Genomic DNA, 16,778 nt, shown 5'->3' with positions numbered 1-16,778 from the left:
CCAGGCAGAAATACGTAGGCTAGGCCCCTCCATAATGCAGGGCATGTGGCACTCCACCCCACCTCAGTAGTGGGCCAAGTACAGGTATAGATGACCCTGTGGCGTCCATGTGTGCGCAGATGTCCACCATAGCCATGTAGGCCATATCCCAGGAATTGCATCTGTAGAGGCCAAGAGCACGGCGTAGTGCAGGGGGCTGCTGTGTCTGTATTGTCCGCCAACGGTAGCGGTAAGCCATGCACTCAACCTGTCTTTCTTCTGTCGTCTCCTCCCCCTTTTTCTGCTCTCCCTGTTCTTGTGTGCATCAGCATCATCAGGCGGAGGTACAGTGGCACTGGGGTACGAGGGAGCTGCATCCCACATGGCCATGGAGGGCGAGGGGAGCTACACGTCGGTCACCGGATCACCAACCAGCGAATCGTCCGTGGATGGGAGCTCCCTTGTGGTGGCGGCACCATCTGTGCCCCCCACTTTTACAGGTACAGCCGCCACCTCCCCTACCAGCACCGCCCTCCCAGCAGCCCCTCAGCGTTCGCCCCGGGCCCGCTCACCCAGGAGGGTGGGCATCACCTTCGCCCCAGGCACCTCAGGCCCTGCCCCAGTCACCCCTGCTGCCCTCAGTGAGGAGGCCATTGACCTCCTCAGGTCACTCACTGTTGGGCAGTCTACCATTGAGAATGCCATCCAGAGTGTAGAAAGGGAGTTGCAACACACTAATGCATTCCTGGAGGGCATTCATTCTGGTCAGGCTGCCCATCATCGAACCCTGCAATCTCTGGCCTCAGCACTGATGGCAGCCATTGTCCCTGTGTCTAGCCTCCCCCTTCCAACTTCCTCCACCCAGACCCAATTCCCTGTACCCCAGCCTGTCCCAAGCACACCATCAGACAAGCATGCATACACACCTCAACACCCAAAAGTAGCTCAGGCAAACATAGGCACCACACAACCCACAGGCACTCACACAAGCATCACACACATGCAGACACAGCAACATCCACTGCCTCCACTGTGTCCCCCTCCTCGTCGTCTCCCTCCTCCCTCCCAGTCTCGTCTACACTCTCACCTGCATGCACTACATCTACAGGCACTAGGACTCGCACCAGAACACCCAGCACCACATCCCGCTCACCTGCACTCACCACCCCCGCTCCCATTTACACATCCCCTGTGTCCTCTCCCAGTGTGTCTGTGACGCCCCCTCCCAAAGTACACAAACGCGGGCACCCACACACCCAACATCCATCCACCTCACGACAGCCTCCAGTACCTGCACCTGCACCCAAAACACCTAAAGTGACACCTCCTACAACCACCTCCTCTTCCTCCACTCCCAGACCCCCTCTAGCTACCCATCCCAGTGTTCGTCAGAAACTGTCCCTCTGCAACATTGACCTCTTTGCCCCCACCCCTCCAATTCATCAGTCCCGTAGTAGCGCCTCAGCCAAAAAGACTCCAGTACCAGTGGTGCGTGTTACAGGTGTGTGGAGTGCACCGGCCACCAGGGCAGGCAGTGTGACACGGAGCCAAGGCACTGCCAGTCCACCCCCTGTAAAGCATCTAAAGTTGGAAAGTGGCCGACGGGACCGGGAGAAGACTCCTGGAGGCAAAACTACTCACATGGCTCCCAGGGGGATTGCAGAGTCAGCTGTGACTCCCCCAAAGGTGGTGAAGGGCCAGAAGAAGTCTGCACAGCCTGGTGTGAGCAGCACGGCAGAGAAGGGCGGCATCCTCCCCGGCGGCCAGGACCCCACCGCCAGCACCGTCGTCACTGGTCAGGGGACCACCGCCAGAGTCAGTGCCCAGGAGGGCAAAAGTATCGTCACTGGTCAGGAGACCACCGCCGGAGTCAGTGCCCAGGAGGGCAGAAGTATCGTCACTGGTCAGGGGACCACCGCCGGAGTCAGTGCCCAGGAGGGCAGAAGTATCGTCACTGGTCAGGAGACCACCGCCGGAGTCAGTGCCCAGGAGGGAAGAAGTATCGTCACTGGTCAGGGGACCACCGCCGGAGTCAGTGCCCAGAAGGGCAGAAGTATCGTCACTGGTCAGGAGACAACCGCCGGAGTCAGTGCCCAGGAGGGCAGAAGTATCGTCACTGGTCAGGAGACCACCGCCGGAGTCAGTGCCCAGGAGGGCAGCAGTATCGTCACTGGTCAGTAGACCACCGCCGGAGTCAGTGCCCAGGAGGGCCCGGGCTGCCACAGCTCTGCTGGGCAATGAGGGACCGTCATGCCACACACCAATGCACAGGTCAGAGACCGCCATGGCAAAGCACCGCTGAACAGGGCAAGCACCGCTGAACAGGCCTGAGAGCGCCATGGCAAAGCACCGCTGAACAGGGCAAGCACTGATGAACAGGCCTGAGACCGCCATGGCAAAGCACCACTGAACAGGGCAAGCACCGCTGAACAGTTCTGAGACCACCATGGCAAAGCACCGCTGAACAGGGCAGAGCACCGCTGCAGAAGGAAAACACCGCCACATCAATCATCGTTATCCCATGTACAGCTGGGACAGTGACGGGACAGGAACTGTCACGGGCAGCCTAATCCATTCTAGGCACCATTCCCCCTCTAGAACCAGTGGAGAGATCCATCCACTCCGTCTGTCCTTAACAGGATGAAGCACTCTGGGCACCAGTCCCCCTCCAGAACCAGTGGAGACTGTTATCCACTTGAGAGACTGTGGCTTTGCACTCCCCAGCGTATGGCAGTGGGCAACCCACCCACTGTAGAGACTTGAGAGACTGTGGCTTTGCACTCCCCAGAATATGCCAGTGGGCAACCCACCCACTGGAGAGACTTGAGAGACTGTGGCTTTGCACTCCCCAGGATATGGCAGTGGGCAACCCACCCACTGTAGAGACTTGAGAGACTGTGGCTTTGCACTCCCCAGGATATGGCAGTGGGCAACCCACCCACTGGAGAGACTTGAGAGACTGTGGCTTTGCACTCACCAGGATACATCAATGGGCATGGAGCCCCGTCGTGGATCTGGCGTGGTGCTGTAATCCGGCTGAGGTGCCCCCCCTTCCCTTCCCCCTGAGGTGCCTGTTGTATTTCTCTCTGATGCCCCTGCAGTGTTCTCTCCGTTTGTGGACAGGTATCTTGTGTGGGCCTCGCCCATGCATTTTTGGCCCAGTGGTGCACGGACATTGATATGTGCATATCTGCACTACTTCTCGTACTGTATATATTTTTGAATGTGTTTATATATAACTGTATATATTTGATACGTGTATTTGGATACATTACAATGTTTGAACTGATTTTGTTTTGTCTTTGCATTCTTCCGGGTGGGTTGTGGGTTGTTACTGTGATGTTTGGAAATGCATTGGTGTGTGTGTTGTAATGTGCGAGGGTGGGGGTGGGGGTGTTGCGTGTGTTCCCCCCTGACTTTTGCCTCCCCCATCCCCTATGTCGTAGGTGCAGTACTCACCGTTGCCTTCGCCGCCGCAGGCGCTGGTGTTCGTAGATGAGTAGGAAGACAAGGGCAGGGAGGATTTGTAATTCCTGCTCCATGGTGGCCTCCTTCCTCATGGGATGTGTTAAGGTGAGCGTTTTCCCATTGCAAAAGCTGTTTCCGCTGTGTTTTTATCCACGGTGAATCCGCCCCGGAAAAGGTGGCGGATTGGCGGGTTGTGATACTGTGGGGGGTACATTGTCTTCCGCCTGTCTGTTGGCGGTGACCGCCACGCTGCTTGTCTCTACCGCCGTGGCGGTTGGAGTGTTAAAGTGGCTGTCTTTGTTGGCGGTTTCCACCACGGTCATAATTCCCTTTTTTTGTCCGCCGGCCTGTTTGCGGTATTACCGCACCTTTAACACCGTCCGCCAGGGTTGTAATGACCACCTATGCCTTATTATGAATAAACCACAGAGGCATCAGGAGGCACACTGACTGTGCATCACAAAGGGGTGCTACACAGTCAATGCGCCCCCTCGAGGGTGACCCCGGAAAGGGGGAGAAAAGGCGCCCCACTGACAGTTTATCACCAAAAGATCTGGCAATGATTCAGTTATCCTGACTGGACACACGTGGTCTACGTGGATAGGCTTTGGCAGGATGTATAAGCAATCATCTGTATTACATGTGATGCTGTGATGGACGGCCCCATTTGTATATAATGCTTTACATAGTGAGCAAACTAAACATGCAATTCTATTGGTTATTGGTTTCGTGAGGTAAACTAACCCTTTGCTATTTAGCTGGGTTTTCAGGTCTCATGAATATCTATAAGATACAAAAAGGATGTACTTGAACATTGGGTCATACAAGAATGTGTCAGTTGTTAGACTGGGTTTTGTTTTCAAAATACCAGATGCAGAATTAAATGTTGTTGTCATTTGGAACAACACTTAATACTGCATTTGGTCTTCGAGAGTTTGAAAAAGCTTGTTTGAAAAGATGTTTTCGTACTCAATGTCTTTACCCTTGTTTCATTACTTCTGTATTAATGTAGACTCATTCGAATTATTCACTGACCACGTCTAAGGAGTTCACAGTTAAGGCGAAGTGGTGAGGCGTGTTTGACGGGTAGACTTCACACATTCCATCGTGTTGGACCAAGATTCCAGCATTAGATACGAGTGTTGTGATGAACGTAGCAGAGTGGTATCTGCTTCTTATAATTGTAAGGACCGTAACGTAACAAAATGCATTTTTGTGTGGCTCGGTACTCCCACAGACACAACCTCAGCAGAATGGGATGAAGGAAATAGACATCTGAGACTAACTACATAACCTTCCACGTTTGTCCAATTTAATCCCACCTTAACTCCGGCACTGGAAGGAGGTCTATGTGGCACATGATGGAGTGTGACTGCCCTACGGTAAGCGACATGTTCGTCAAAAGAGACATTAAATCCTACAACTATAGGAGAGAATTCAATTTGAATGAAAAAGAAACTGTATTATGCACAGATCGGACACTAACAACTCACTCCCTTACAGAAATTGGCTCGAAAGGACACTAGGGCAAAGGGGGGTATCACTGCATTATACCAACTCCTGATAGACCAAATATGACATAAATCCCAGGTATACCAAGATAAACTGGATATTCTGATAGGCAGATAGCTCACAGAGGTACAAAGGGTTCAGATTTGGACCCCTTAAAAAGGCATCACATAGAATATTGGAAAGGGAAGCTCATTATAAACTTATGTTTGACTGGTATTGCACCTGGCTAAACTACAGAGATTATACCCTGCAGCTAGACAGAAAGCTGGAGGCCTAATAAACGAGATAACTTACATTTAATGGGACTGCCTCAGGATCAAGTGTTATCTGGAATGAGTTGTCTTTTGCCACCTTATACCAGAAGCCTCACATTTAATATTCTTTGTGTGGATGCAGACCACACGTCGCCAAACCAAGGGAGAAAGAATGCATATATGGGAATTCTTGGGACCAGCACAAACTACAGTGGCATCCTCTGGAAGAAAAAAGAATCACCAAATATTGCCCACTGGAGGTTGCGCTTAAAAAACGTTATGGCAAAGGAAAGAAAGACTGGCATGCAATTTGTCTGATACCAATAAAGACTTTGAATCAGTCTGGGACCCCCTATTATAATACCAGATGAAGGGCACTCCCTCAACAGTAAACCCATAGCGTTTGAAACCACTCAAGTAATTTTAACTGTTGGTGAAAGACACTGTGCATCATTTATTGGAATGATGGGCTACAGCAATGGAATGGTGGATGTATTCAGCTCTGGAGAATGTTAATGCTCATAAATTAATCCTATATATGCACGTCTTAACATATGGGTCAGGGAGATAGGTTGGACTGTTGGGGGAGGGTGGGTCGCAAAATGTAAAACTTCAATAGTATTAATGAGACAGAGTATGCATAATCATTTGAAGCACAAACTCTAGATGCTTCACAATAATTGTAGTGAAGTGAACTTTAAAATTTGATTTAAAAATTGGTTAAAAAATAATAAAATGCATTTCCATTACACATGTACAAAGACAGTGATATGAAATCTGTTGTCATGGAAAAAATACTCAGCAGCAGTCAGTGATTCAGGGATATAAAGAACTAAAGAGTCCATGCTGGGCTCCAGACTGGCCTCACCGACACAAAATGACCAGCTGGATGATGAGAGTTTGCATCCAAAAAATTATGCCTCTTTAAAACAGGCATCATTTTAGAAATAATTCCACATTTTGTGATTGTACCATTGCTTCTCACTGGTGCTTCACCCCTACGGTGATTGCGGAAATTGACAGTTGTTAGAGTTGGCCAACGTGCACCACTATGCTGCAAATTGAGCAAGGAATCACCTTCCACCCAGAGCCAAGACTCAGGAATGCAATAATTGGGACAAAGGTTCACCCAGTAACCCTGGAGTCCATTGTAATTGCAGGGTTGGTCTTGAGCGCAATTATCTCAAGTGCCATCCTTCAAATTCTGCAAGAGCCCGGCTGGCTATCCATACAAGCTCTGCACCACATGGGATCTGCTCCTACTTCCCAGTGCAGCATCAGATGCCTGGCATGAGGCCATTACTACTCAGCAGTACCTCCCGGGCAGGGAACATCCTCAGTATGCATTAGGGCACATAATATCTAGGGGGTGTTCTTTTGTGTACCAAAGGGTGTGCAATATTTCCCAGCTACTAGGTGGCTCTCACCCTTTGGGTTGTAAAACAATTGTGCACCAACCCAAAACCAAACCAATAAAAGGAGAATATCACTTTTCATAAGGTATGTTTGGCGTGCCATGAAATATGCATACTTTTTTGCAGACTAGAAGTCAAAGAAATGCTTTATCCAACTGAGCAATAACACATCTGGTCTTCAGTGAATGTAAACACATCAACAATCGGATCGCCAAGCCATATGCATGATTTGTGTCCCAACAAAACATCAGCATGCTGCACACTCTTACCATAATATCAGCATTCATATAAATGTTTCAATCATCTTGTGAAGTGATAGTTTCATACCACACTGTATTTTTAATCACATACCTAGTAATTCCATGGCATCATCCTCATTGTCAATATCTTCTTCGGTGACTGACGCTGCTGCACTATGGACGGAGTCAAAAGAATCCTGGGACAGCATGGCCGCCAGCAGCTTCTTATGCTGTTGCTGCTGCTGCTTCAATCCTTTGTTCTTTGGCTCCATCTTTAAACTGAAAAAAACAATATGCATGTTATTCCCACTTAGGGTCTCTAATTAAATATAGTCTTAGAATCTATTCAGTATCATTTCAGTTCAGTTTTACATGTTGACACTAATGTTCCAAATTAGGTCTATGACAGCTCATTTTCATGGGTCAGAGAAAATAACAGTGTAGGCATGAAATATATTCGCATACCTCTCGAAATGCTCCTCTTTGTCTGAGAGCTCCTACGTGATCTGCCCTTTTATTGTTCACAGAAATGTCAAAACAGATTTAATTGAGACATCTTTCTTTTAATATGAAATGAGAGGAAATAATGGCAAAACCCATGTGCCCATAGTTTGCAATCCCTTCTAGAGGGGGCCTCATCTGGCAGTCCAAGACATACTATTTCCAGGAGGAGCAGGGTTGGTACTGATTTGCATAAGGCAGGCCTTTGACTAGAGTGGTATGATGGGGAAAAACAATGGACTGGAATGTGGCCCTAGAAATTGGCAGTGGCTGAGATTAATTCAAGCATTCCAACAGTCACCTTGTGTTGCTGTAGTCCTTCGCCTACAGAGCATACATGAGGGGAATGCACATGGGTTAACACCAGAACAGACCAACTGAGATTCTCCTTGACCAGTTAATCTTGGGAACTAGTTCCAACAGAGCAATTTGCGAGGAAGGACAATGGAGCCTTTCCAAAAAATATCTCTGAGGAGGGAAACCTGACAGATGTACTGGTATAGCTAGTAATGGCTTTTGCCCAACTCTAAGTCTGCTTGAAAACTGCTGTTATGTTTCCAAAATATGGTCCTGAATGCAGCCCATTTGCTAGGGAACAAACCTGCTGAAACTCTGTTGTCTTGCTCTGCTTTTCCTCACTGACCTATCAATGTGGAAGCCATTAGTCAGGCCAAAGAGTTCACAAATACAGTGTCTTAAAACCCTTTTTACGACACACGAAAGATCAGAGAATGGCTGCATCACCAAACTGAGATCTTCAAGGGTAGTGACTCTACCTAGTAAGCTCATTCCCTTGTTACATTCGTTTTTAAACCAGGATGAGACTATTAGTGCTTATATAATGTCTGTAGGTAGATGGACATTAAGTTGTTATATTCTATGGCACCAGCTTCCACTGACGACAGAAGGATATGGAGCAAGGTTCCTTCCAACCCACTTTGGCTTTCAGCCTTATCCACATCGTTTATTTATTTAAGAGTTTGATTTAGTGTGAGTTAGACCCGTAGGTATAAGAGTGCTTTACAACGAGCAATGCTTTGGAACTAACAGGTGGCAAGGGGAAAGAATAAAAGCAAGAAGGGTGGATGAGGATTAACAATGTCATTCAACATCTGACAGGAAGAACATGTTCATTGTAGAATATACAAGCGGGTTAATGTAGGTAGTTTGGGTCAAGCATATTATGGCAAAGTCAGGGCCTGGGAGTATGCTACACCAGGAACCTATCACTGGCATTCTTTATATTCCAATAACGAGTCCCAACCAATGAGGCCCTGGGGCATATCAAGTCTGACTCAATGTCCCCCGGTTTGGGATGCAAATATTTCACGTACCCCGAAGTGAAGGTGTTTTTGAATAGCAGTGTTTGAGTTCCTTTTTTAATAAAACATACATTTGTAAAATCCTGATTTCTGGTGAAATGGAATTCCGTAGTCTTCGGGTGCTGACCGGGAAAGATTGTTTTAAATGTTTAAATTACATCGAACTGGACGTTATCTACATTTCCTAGTTGCCGATGTTCACCCGAGTTTCGAAATCTGCTAGCAAGAGAAAGTTTGGTTTATTCTTATTTACGGTTCATGTGTGATGCAGGCTAGTTTGAAAGAAACTAACTATATGGGATAAATAAAAATAAAAAAATAGATTAGTGTTATGTTCTCTTCTTTTCATACTGGAAATCCTAACTTAGCAGGTATCACACCTCAACCAAAAATGCAGACAAAATAAGGAGCACAAAAGAAGGAAGTACAAATCTGTTTTCATTCCTTCGTTCAATTGACAAGAATCACCTGGTCAACATAGTTCACAATGAATGGTCACTTCATCAGGACAACAAAATCGCATTTCCAAATCAGACTACTGTATTTCCTAATCACTTTTGTTATATGCGTTTGATAAAGGTTTAATGGCTATATTCAACTTTTTCATCCACATAGTGAGATCCTTTACTGAAAGAAGTAATTGCTGACTGAATAGAACTAGAAAAGAATGTGCAAGAGGAACCAATTCATCTGCCATACTTCAGTACATGACCCTGCTGAAGCGTGTTACAATGTCAAGAAAAATAATGCAATAAAATATACAGAATTAACTGTGGAATAGTGTAAAAAAATGTGTTTAGATGCAAAAATTGTAGTAGGCAACCATATTTACTTGAACTAGACCTAAATAGGTGAAGTCAGATTGCCTGACAAAGCTTATAGGAATAGAACGTGCTAAACTAACTTAAAATGTTTATTTCCTGACCTTCTCATGGACCTATTTTCCACATGAATATTTGCATAAATGTTTTCCTATAACTCTGTAAATGTTTCTACTAGCACAAAGATCACTGTTAAGTAATGAATCAAGATTTGATATTTATTGAGGTAAGGAAGATGTTCACACACAAAGATGCAGAATTTCTAAAGGGAATGAATGTGTAAAAGAAATAGCCATGTATTGGATTAAGAAATGTTTCATTCTACACTGCTGCTTATGCTCATTCTATTTTTGGTGAGAGGGGGAGGAGGATCCTGTTCCTGTGAGAGCATCGAAAGATGATTGACTGTCTGAATAAAGAAGAGACGACTAACTGCAGCATTGAAAATATGTGTTTTTAAAATAGTGTGTGTTCTTATACCAACTTCTCCATAGCTACTTTACCAATATCCACACTATTCTGAAACTCTGAGTTTCTTAAACCTCTCTTTATGAGAAGTTTGGCTTTGACTGATTTTTGATGTTAAAGCTTTATGCCCTTCATTATGACTTTGGCGGACGGAAAAGGCCGTCCGCCGAAGTCCCGCATTTGTGTTACCGCCAGCGCGTTTCCCTTCCTGTGGCCCCTATTAAGAGTTTCCCGCTGGATCAGCGGGCCGAAGCGGAAACAGAGTTTCCGCCCGCTGGCCTAGCTGGAATCGGCTCACAACATTGACGCTGGCTCATAATTGAGCAAGCAACAACATTGAGTGCGTAGGGTGCACCAGCAAAGCAGACAGTGAAAAGTGTGACGGGCTGGCCATGGTGACCCCTGCACTGCCCATGCCAAGGGCATTGGACCCCCTGCACTGTGTCTCTGCCAGCCTTTACGTGGCGGGGCTACTGCCATGTAAATGCCAGCAAAGAAGGGACTCGTAATCCCCAGGGCAGTGCTGCTTGCAGCGCTGCCCTGGCGGATCAGGACCGCCAGCACTGCCAGACCGACGACAAGTCATGATCTGGCAGTCCGACCATGGTGCAAACGCCACGGTTGTAATGTGGCTACCGGACCGCCACATTGGCGGCAGTCCAACCGCCACTGCATAATGACTGGCTAGGTACACTATCTCTCTTGAACACAGGAATGTTTATGGGTTTCTAACAAACACCTTTCCATTCCCATTCCTAGAATAAGCATTCTTTCCTTTATGGCACGCACTTAATGCATTTACTATGATTTATTGATTACTTATTTTGATCATTGATTTAGAGAGATGCCCTTGTCTGTAAGCCAGGGCCCATTTTTGAAGATTGACAGTTTTGAAGGCGGTTGCAGAATTGGCGGTGTGAGTATCAATAGGATTATACGTCGCAATTATCTTGGTTATTGAGTTTTTTTTGTTCAAGTGCTTGCCTATGTGTGTTTAATGAAATGGTGATAATGTTTATGTGCTTATTGTAAAGACGTTGAAGAGGTTATCGGACTCAGAAGTAGATTAAGATACCAGGATAAATAAATAAGATTTGATTGATTGTTTTCTTGTCTGCTAAAGGTTAGTGGTGCAGGTCGTGAGGTATTGTCGAATGCACAACTGAGATAGGGAATATAACAATTTGTTGTGAATGTACTAATATCGATTGATGTTAGTGGAATCTATTTTGCCAACGTGAAGCTGCACTGACTAAGGTGATTTACCATTAGTCAAGACTTAATTTGCAAGTGTGAAAATCTTTTGAGTGAGGAGAGTGTAAAAACCAAAATATCCACTTGTTGAACTGTCTTTGTTTTCTTTAGAGGGGCAGACAAAGATTGATTATTTTGTGTTTGCTTAGAGTTGTAGAATTGTGTGTAGGAGAAAATTGTAAAGGAGGGTGAACTGCTTCAAGGAGTGAGGAGTTGCATAATTTGTGGAAGCTGATATTGGATGGTTGGTGTGAAATGCCACACACTGACTGGACAGTCAGTGTGCAGAACCAGGCTGAGATTGGAAGATGAGCTTACTAAGAAATTGATGTATACAGAATAGAATCAAAACATTGAAGATTTGAATTACGTTGTTTGTTTTTTGTTGACTAATCCAAAATCATGAAATGTTTTAAAGTTTTTAAAGGTTTTGTGAGAGGTGATGCAACAATTCCAGTATGGGAAAGTGGAGAAGCACCTCCAGAAGGTACACCAGCATGTCAAATGGCAACAAGTATGGGATTGCATACCTGTTTGTGGCTTTGTTAATGGTGCAAGATCACCAACAATGAGGGTCCTCAAGTTTTCAGGAATATGGTACATTTGAATAAAGAATCACTGAAAGATTGAAAAACATACTATATGAGGTAAAGCCACACCTAAACCCATGCAATATGAAGCATTGCATGCATGTGAGAAAAGAGCACTTGCTAAAGAAAGAGAAAAATAGCAGAAGAAGGCTAAGAGAGCTGTATGTAATTATGCCAGTGCTAGATGGGATAAGGAATAGCAGAGATGCAGCAAAGCCATAGTTGAAGTAGCTAGATTGTACCCAGCAATTAGTACTGAAAAACCATAAAAGCGGAAAAAGAATAAAGCACAGGGCAATGGAAAGAAAAAAGGTGGAAAGAAGTCAAACACAGATAGTGATTCAGGGGATGAAATTCTGGATTCATTGTTAGGTGTGCATCCAGCACCTTATGTGGTCCCTACTACAAATACTGAGCATGTTTCTACCTCCAATGTGACATTGGCTACAGCCCCTGTTGACCTGAATGCAATTCAAATTGAAAGTCCTGCAGATGACACAGTTGTTGTACAATCTGTTATATATAATGTTGTGCCTCCCCCGAGTTGAGATTGCTCTTAGAGTGATGCCTCCTTGTGTTACTGCTTTTAGTATGACTGTACAGTCCCCTGTTGCTAGAGATAGAAAAGCAAAACCATTAGGGATTTACCCAGCAACTGCTCCAATTAATATTGTCCAAAACACTGTAGTTCAAGGAACTGCTGGAGGGTTCATCCCGGCATTGCAGAATTCACAAATTGTTGCTTGGACAACACCACAGGCTGTTCAGTCAGTGAGGGAAGGGAGATGTATTTTCTGTACAGCACTAATAGCACAAGCCTGACTACTTTATCTGAAATGGGGTTTCTTCCTCCAAGGTTTAAAGAAGCTGCAGAAAATAAAAACAAAGGAAAATACTTGAGCATGTGCCTCAATACCAAGAAAAAGGGTTGATTTATTTGAGCAAAGAGGCTACTAGGTGTGCAGCAGCCACACATGATAAAATATGAAGTTGATCATTCAAAAAGCGTCCCATTGCAGACAAGTTTGCTGGCACCACTGGATGGTGAAGCTATTGAGACAATGAGCTCTTCATGAACACAATTACACATTACTGAGTCAGTAAAATGCATCCATAAATGTAGCGATTTTGAGAAAATAGAGAGCAAATGGGCAAACAAACAGGAAACAAGAAATAATCAGATGTGACAAAATATTAAGCCACTGCCAGGTCCCACAGATGAAGGAGAAGTCCCAGATTTTCCATTGAGAGAAATACCAGGTGTAGGGTATGTCCATATTGAAAATGATGCGATCTTGCAGCATTTACCAATCATTTTCCAAAATTGAGAGAGAATCCTGTACAGTGGTACACACAATTTGACAAATTTGTAAGAATGTCAAAGGTGATGTGGACTGATTTGAATGCATTCTTTGATATTGTATTGCCAAGTAATGTGTGGGCCAAGTGTAAAGTTGCTGTAAATGGCCATGTATGGAACCAACATAAGATGCACGTACAAATGCACCATCTCCTGTGGATATGAATAAATATGATGATATGATTACACTTCTGAAAGGCAAAGTTCCTGCAAAGGATATTGATTGGGTGAAAATAAAAAGAACGACCCAAGAGCTAAAAGAATCAGTGGATGACTATTATGAGCAATTACTCCAGATGTTTAGACAACACAATGGGCAGGAACATCCCAACAGGTATGATATGGGGTTCTTTGAGTCACAGTTTGTTCTCAGATTAGGACCGGAGATAAGTATACACATACAACAGAGCCAGACTTGCTGGCAGACAAAACTGTTAGATGAGATTCCGAGATATGCAAAATATTGTAGTGATGAACAGGAAATAAAGCAGAAGAAACTTAAGGAGAAGTTTATGCATGCACGGATGAAATTGGCACACACAAGGTTGCAGAATTATTTGTTTGGAGGGAATTTTGGTGCAATGCAAGGTGTTGGGTTTCAAGCTGGTATTCAAGGTGTTGAAGGAAGCATGACTGTTTCACAGGGTAGAGGTCAAGGAGTTTCGGTTTATGTGAATTCTTGTGTCGATGTTGCTACATTGAAGAGAATGACTCCTGATTTCTGTAACAAAATTGGGCATTGGAAAAGGGAGTGTAGAATAAATCCAAATAGAATGAGCAGTGATGCTCAATTGCAAGGAGGAAATCAAGTGAAAATGCAGAATATACTAGTTCAGCAAATGCAAGTACCAGTGCAGACACGGGTTTCATTGATGCAGATCCTGAAAGATTTGGGAAACCCTAGATTGAAGGTGAATCAGATGCCAAGAGCAAATTCAAATCCATTTCAGACTCAGAACCAGAACCCATTTAAAACAGTTCCCTATGTTGGACAGTGAGAGTTCTCACTCTGATAATTCACAATGACGGTGCCTGAGGTGGAGAAGAAGATTGAGTACTTGTTGCAGTCTTGGAGGTAGACCATAGTGGACCATTTGTAGAAGCTGAGGTAAATGGCCACTAAGTGTTACTTCTGAATGACACTGGAGCCACCTGTTCCACTGTTATAACCATAGAAGTCCCAGACCTACCCCTCTCAGGAAAGAAGATCCAAGTTGTAGACGTTGCAAATAGACAAATAACAAATTCAGGGACATTCCTGTAAATAAAGGTTAGTTTGAAGAACACCAGAAAGATAAAATACCAGTTTTTAGTGTGTGGTAAAAATCTGTTAGGAAGAGATTTGTTGTGCAAGTTAAAATGCAAAATCTACTGTACACTGGATATGTCGAGTTTCAAAGTCATGCTGAAGATGTTGAATTTAAAATAGCCTGACAGGAAGCAGCTGTAGGATTATATCCATTGAGGACAGTAGAGGATTTACCTCTGTGGGATTTTACAGAGAAGGACATTGGGCTAATCAAAGGTTTTGAACCAGTATAAAAATTACAGTGTAGTCCAATGTGGCTTTTCCAAGAACACCACCACACATTTTGACCCCAAAGCCAGTGGCAGGAATAATACTAATAAAGGAAGACAAGTTGAGGAAAGGAATTAGAGAAATTGTTGGATGCCCTTGCAACTCTCCGATCAAGTGCTTAAAGAAGTCTAATAGTAAATATTGGATTGTTGAAGACCTCTGAAAGATTCATAACATTTTTGTTCCATGTTGTCCTGTTGTATTGAATCCAGCAACCATCATTTCCACAATTCCATGCACTGCAGAATAGGATCTCTGTCAGGCCTTCTTCTCTATCCCATTGCATACGAATAGCCAACTCATGTTCCCTTTTGTACTCAGATAGAGAGTTTTGCCATGGTGCCATGTTCCACAGGGGTATAATGAGATCCCATCAATATTTAATCAGATCTTTAAGAAAAATCATGAGTCTCTGCAGAAGTTTTGCAATTCACTTCTTGTGAAGTATTTTGATGACCTACTTTTGGCATCAAGCACTCGAGAAGCTTGCAGACAAGATACCATTACTTTGTTGAATCACCTAGCTGAGAATGGACATACAGTTTATCTGAGTAAACTGCAATACTATCACAAAGAAGTCCAGTACTTTAGACAAATTAAAGAGAAAGGAACAGGAAAGGTGTCCCAAGAGAGAATAGAGACCATCCTCCAAATGAACCCATCCATAACACAGCGAGAAGTCAGAATGTTCCTGGGAATGGTTGACTACTGTAGACAGTGAATACCAAACTTGTTCCCTAGTAGGTAAGCCTTTTGTGAGGCCGACACACTAAGATGTGCTTGATACACTTCCATGGGACAATGAGTGCTTGAAAGCTTTCCTAGAGCTGAGAGAAAGTCTCTGTTGTGCCCCTGCATTAGGAAATGCTTGATTACAGTAAGATGTTTACATTGTTTTGCAGTGAAAGAGTGAGGGCTGCACTCTCTCAGGGCATACTCAGATGCATGGAGATTCTCAAAGACTTGTGGCTTATTTTTCAACTCCCCTTGATGTGGATTTGCACTGCAAATCCACATCAAGAGCAGTGTTACAACCTTACTCCTGGTGACTGATAAAGAAGAATGTGTGGAAATAATGCTTAGAACCAAGATTGAAATGCTCTTTAAAGGTGATTCTGATCACAAACACTGCTGTACAAGTGGAAGGAATGATACCGCAAGTGACAGAACAGCAAGGACGAGAAATGGGTGAAGAACCACACACAGTTGCACCAATCCAAATTCCTGTGATTTCACAAAGTGTAATTGAAGTTTCTGGTAAAGAAGAAGCAAAAAGAGCTCAACCGGAGGTAACAGTGGAGACATCACCAGAACAGCCAGAGGATCCAGGTGAAGGAACAAGTACTGAATCAAGAAGAGTCACTTACAATGCTGAGTGGCCACACAACTATGTTTGGAAGAAATTGAGATCAAGTGTGTCAGTTGAATGCATGCTGCCAACAATCACAGAGGAGATAGATTCAAGTTGTGTAAGTGACACAGACGAAGGTACCAACTAGATCAAAAAGAGTCTGAGTATCTTGTCAGAGGTATTCTGCACCTGAATAGACTTACTAAGTGAATCAAGTGCTAAACACACCAATATCAGATATGATAGATTTGAGATCAGAAATATTTGAACCTCTATGGCATAAAAGAAATAAACATTTTAAAAATACGCTATTGAATAAAAAGTGCAAAAGACTGAAATAAAGACTGATAACTTATTAAACAGAAAGAATTAGGAAGATTTCTTTAGGTTCAATATTGTAGTAGCAGAGTGGGGCAACATTTTAGAAAAGCACAGAGTAAAGATAGGGATGACTATATGAAGATTGCTGTAAATAAAGTCAAAAGAACTAACTATAAAATGAAAAGAAGAAAACTCAAGAAGCTGCTTAGTGCAAAAAGTTTGAGAGCGGATTATTGACTTTACTTGCTCCCATATTTTATTTATCAGTATGACTTGAGACAAATGTGTTTCCTAAACTGGACAAGATACAAGATTATTACAAGTATTGCATTCTTAGTGGTAGT

At 44.2% G+C, this 16,778-nt stretch overlaps 1 protein-coding gene across 2 annotated transcripts in view; it reads right to left on the bottom strand.

The window, feature by feature from the left end:
* C2_2H8orf34 (chromosome 2_2 C8orf34 homolog) overlaps positions 1–16,778 on the bottom strand; it is a 1,039,122-nt gene that overhangs the window by 739,799 nt on the left and 282,545 nt on the right. For both annotated transcript variants that reach the window (XM_069220300.1, XM_069220301.1), the window contains exon 7: positions 6,980–7,146. In XM_069220300.1, coding sequence (XP_069076401.1) covers positions 6,980–7,146 — 167 coding nt within the window. The remainder of the gene's footprint in view (positions 1–6,979; positions 7,147–16,778) is intronic.

This window comes from Pleurodeles waltl, chromosome 2_2 (genome assembly GCF_031143425.1).
Source record: "Pleurodeles waltl isolate 20211129_DDA chromosome 2_2, aPleWal1.hap1.20221129, whole genome shotgun sequence".
NCBI lineage: Eukaryota > Metazoa > Chordata > Amphibia > Caudata > Salamandridae > Pleurodeles > Pleurodeles waltl.
This window is presented reverse-complemented; position numbering and strand designations above follow the sequence as displayed.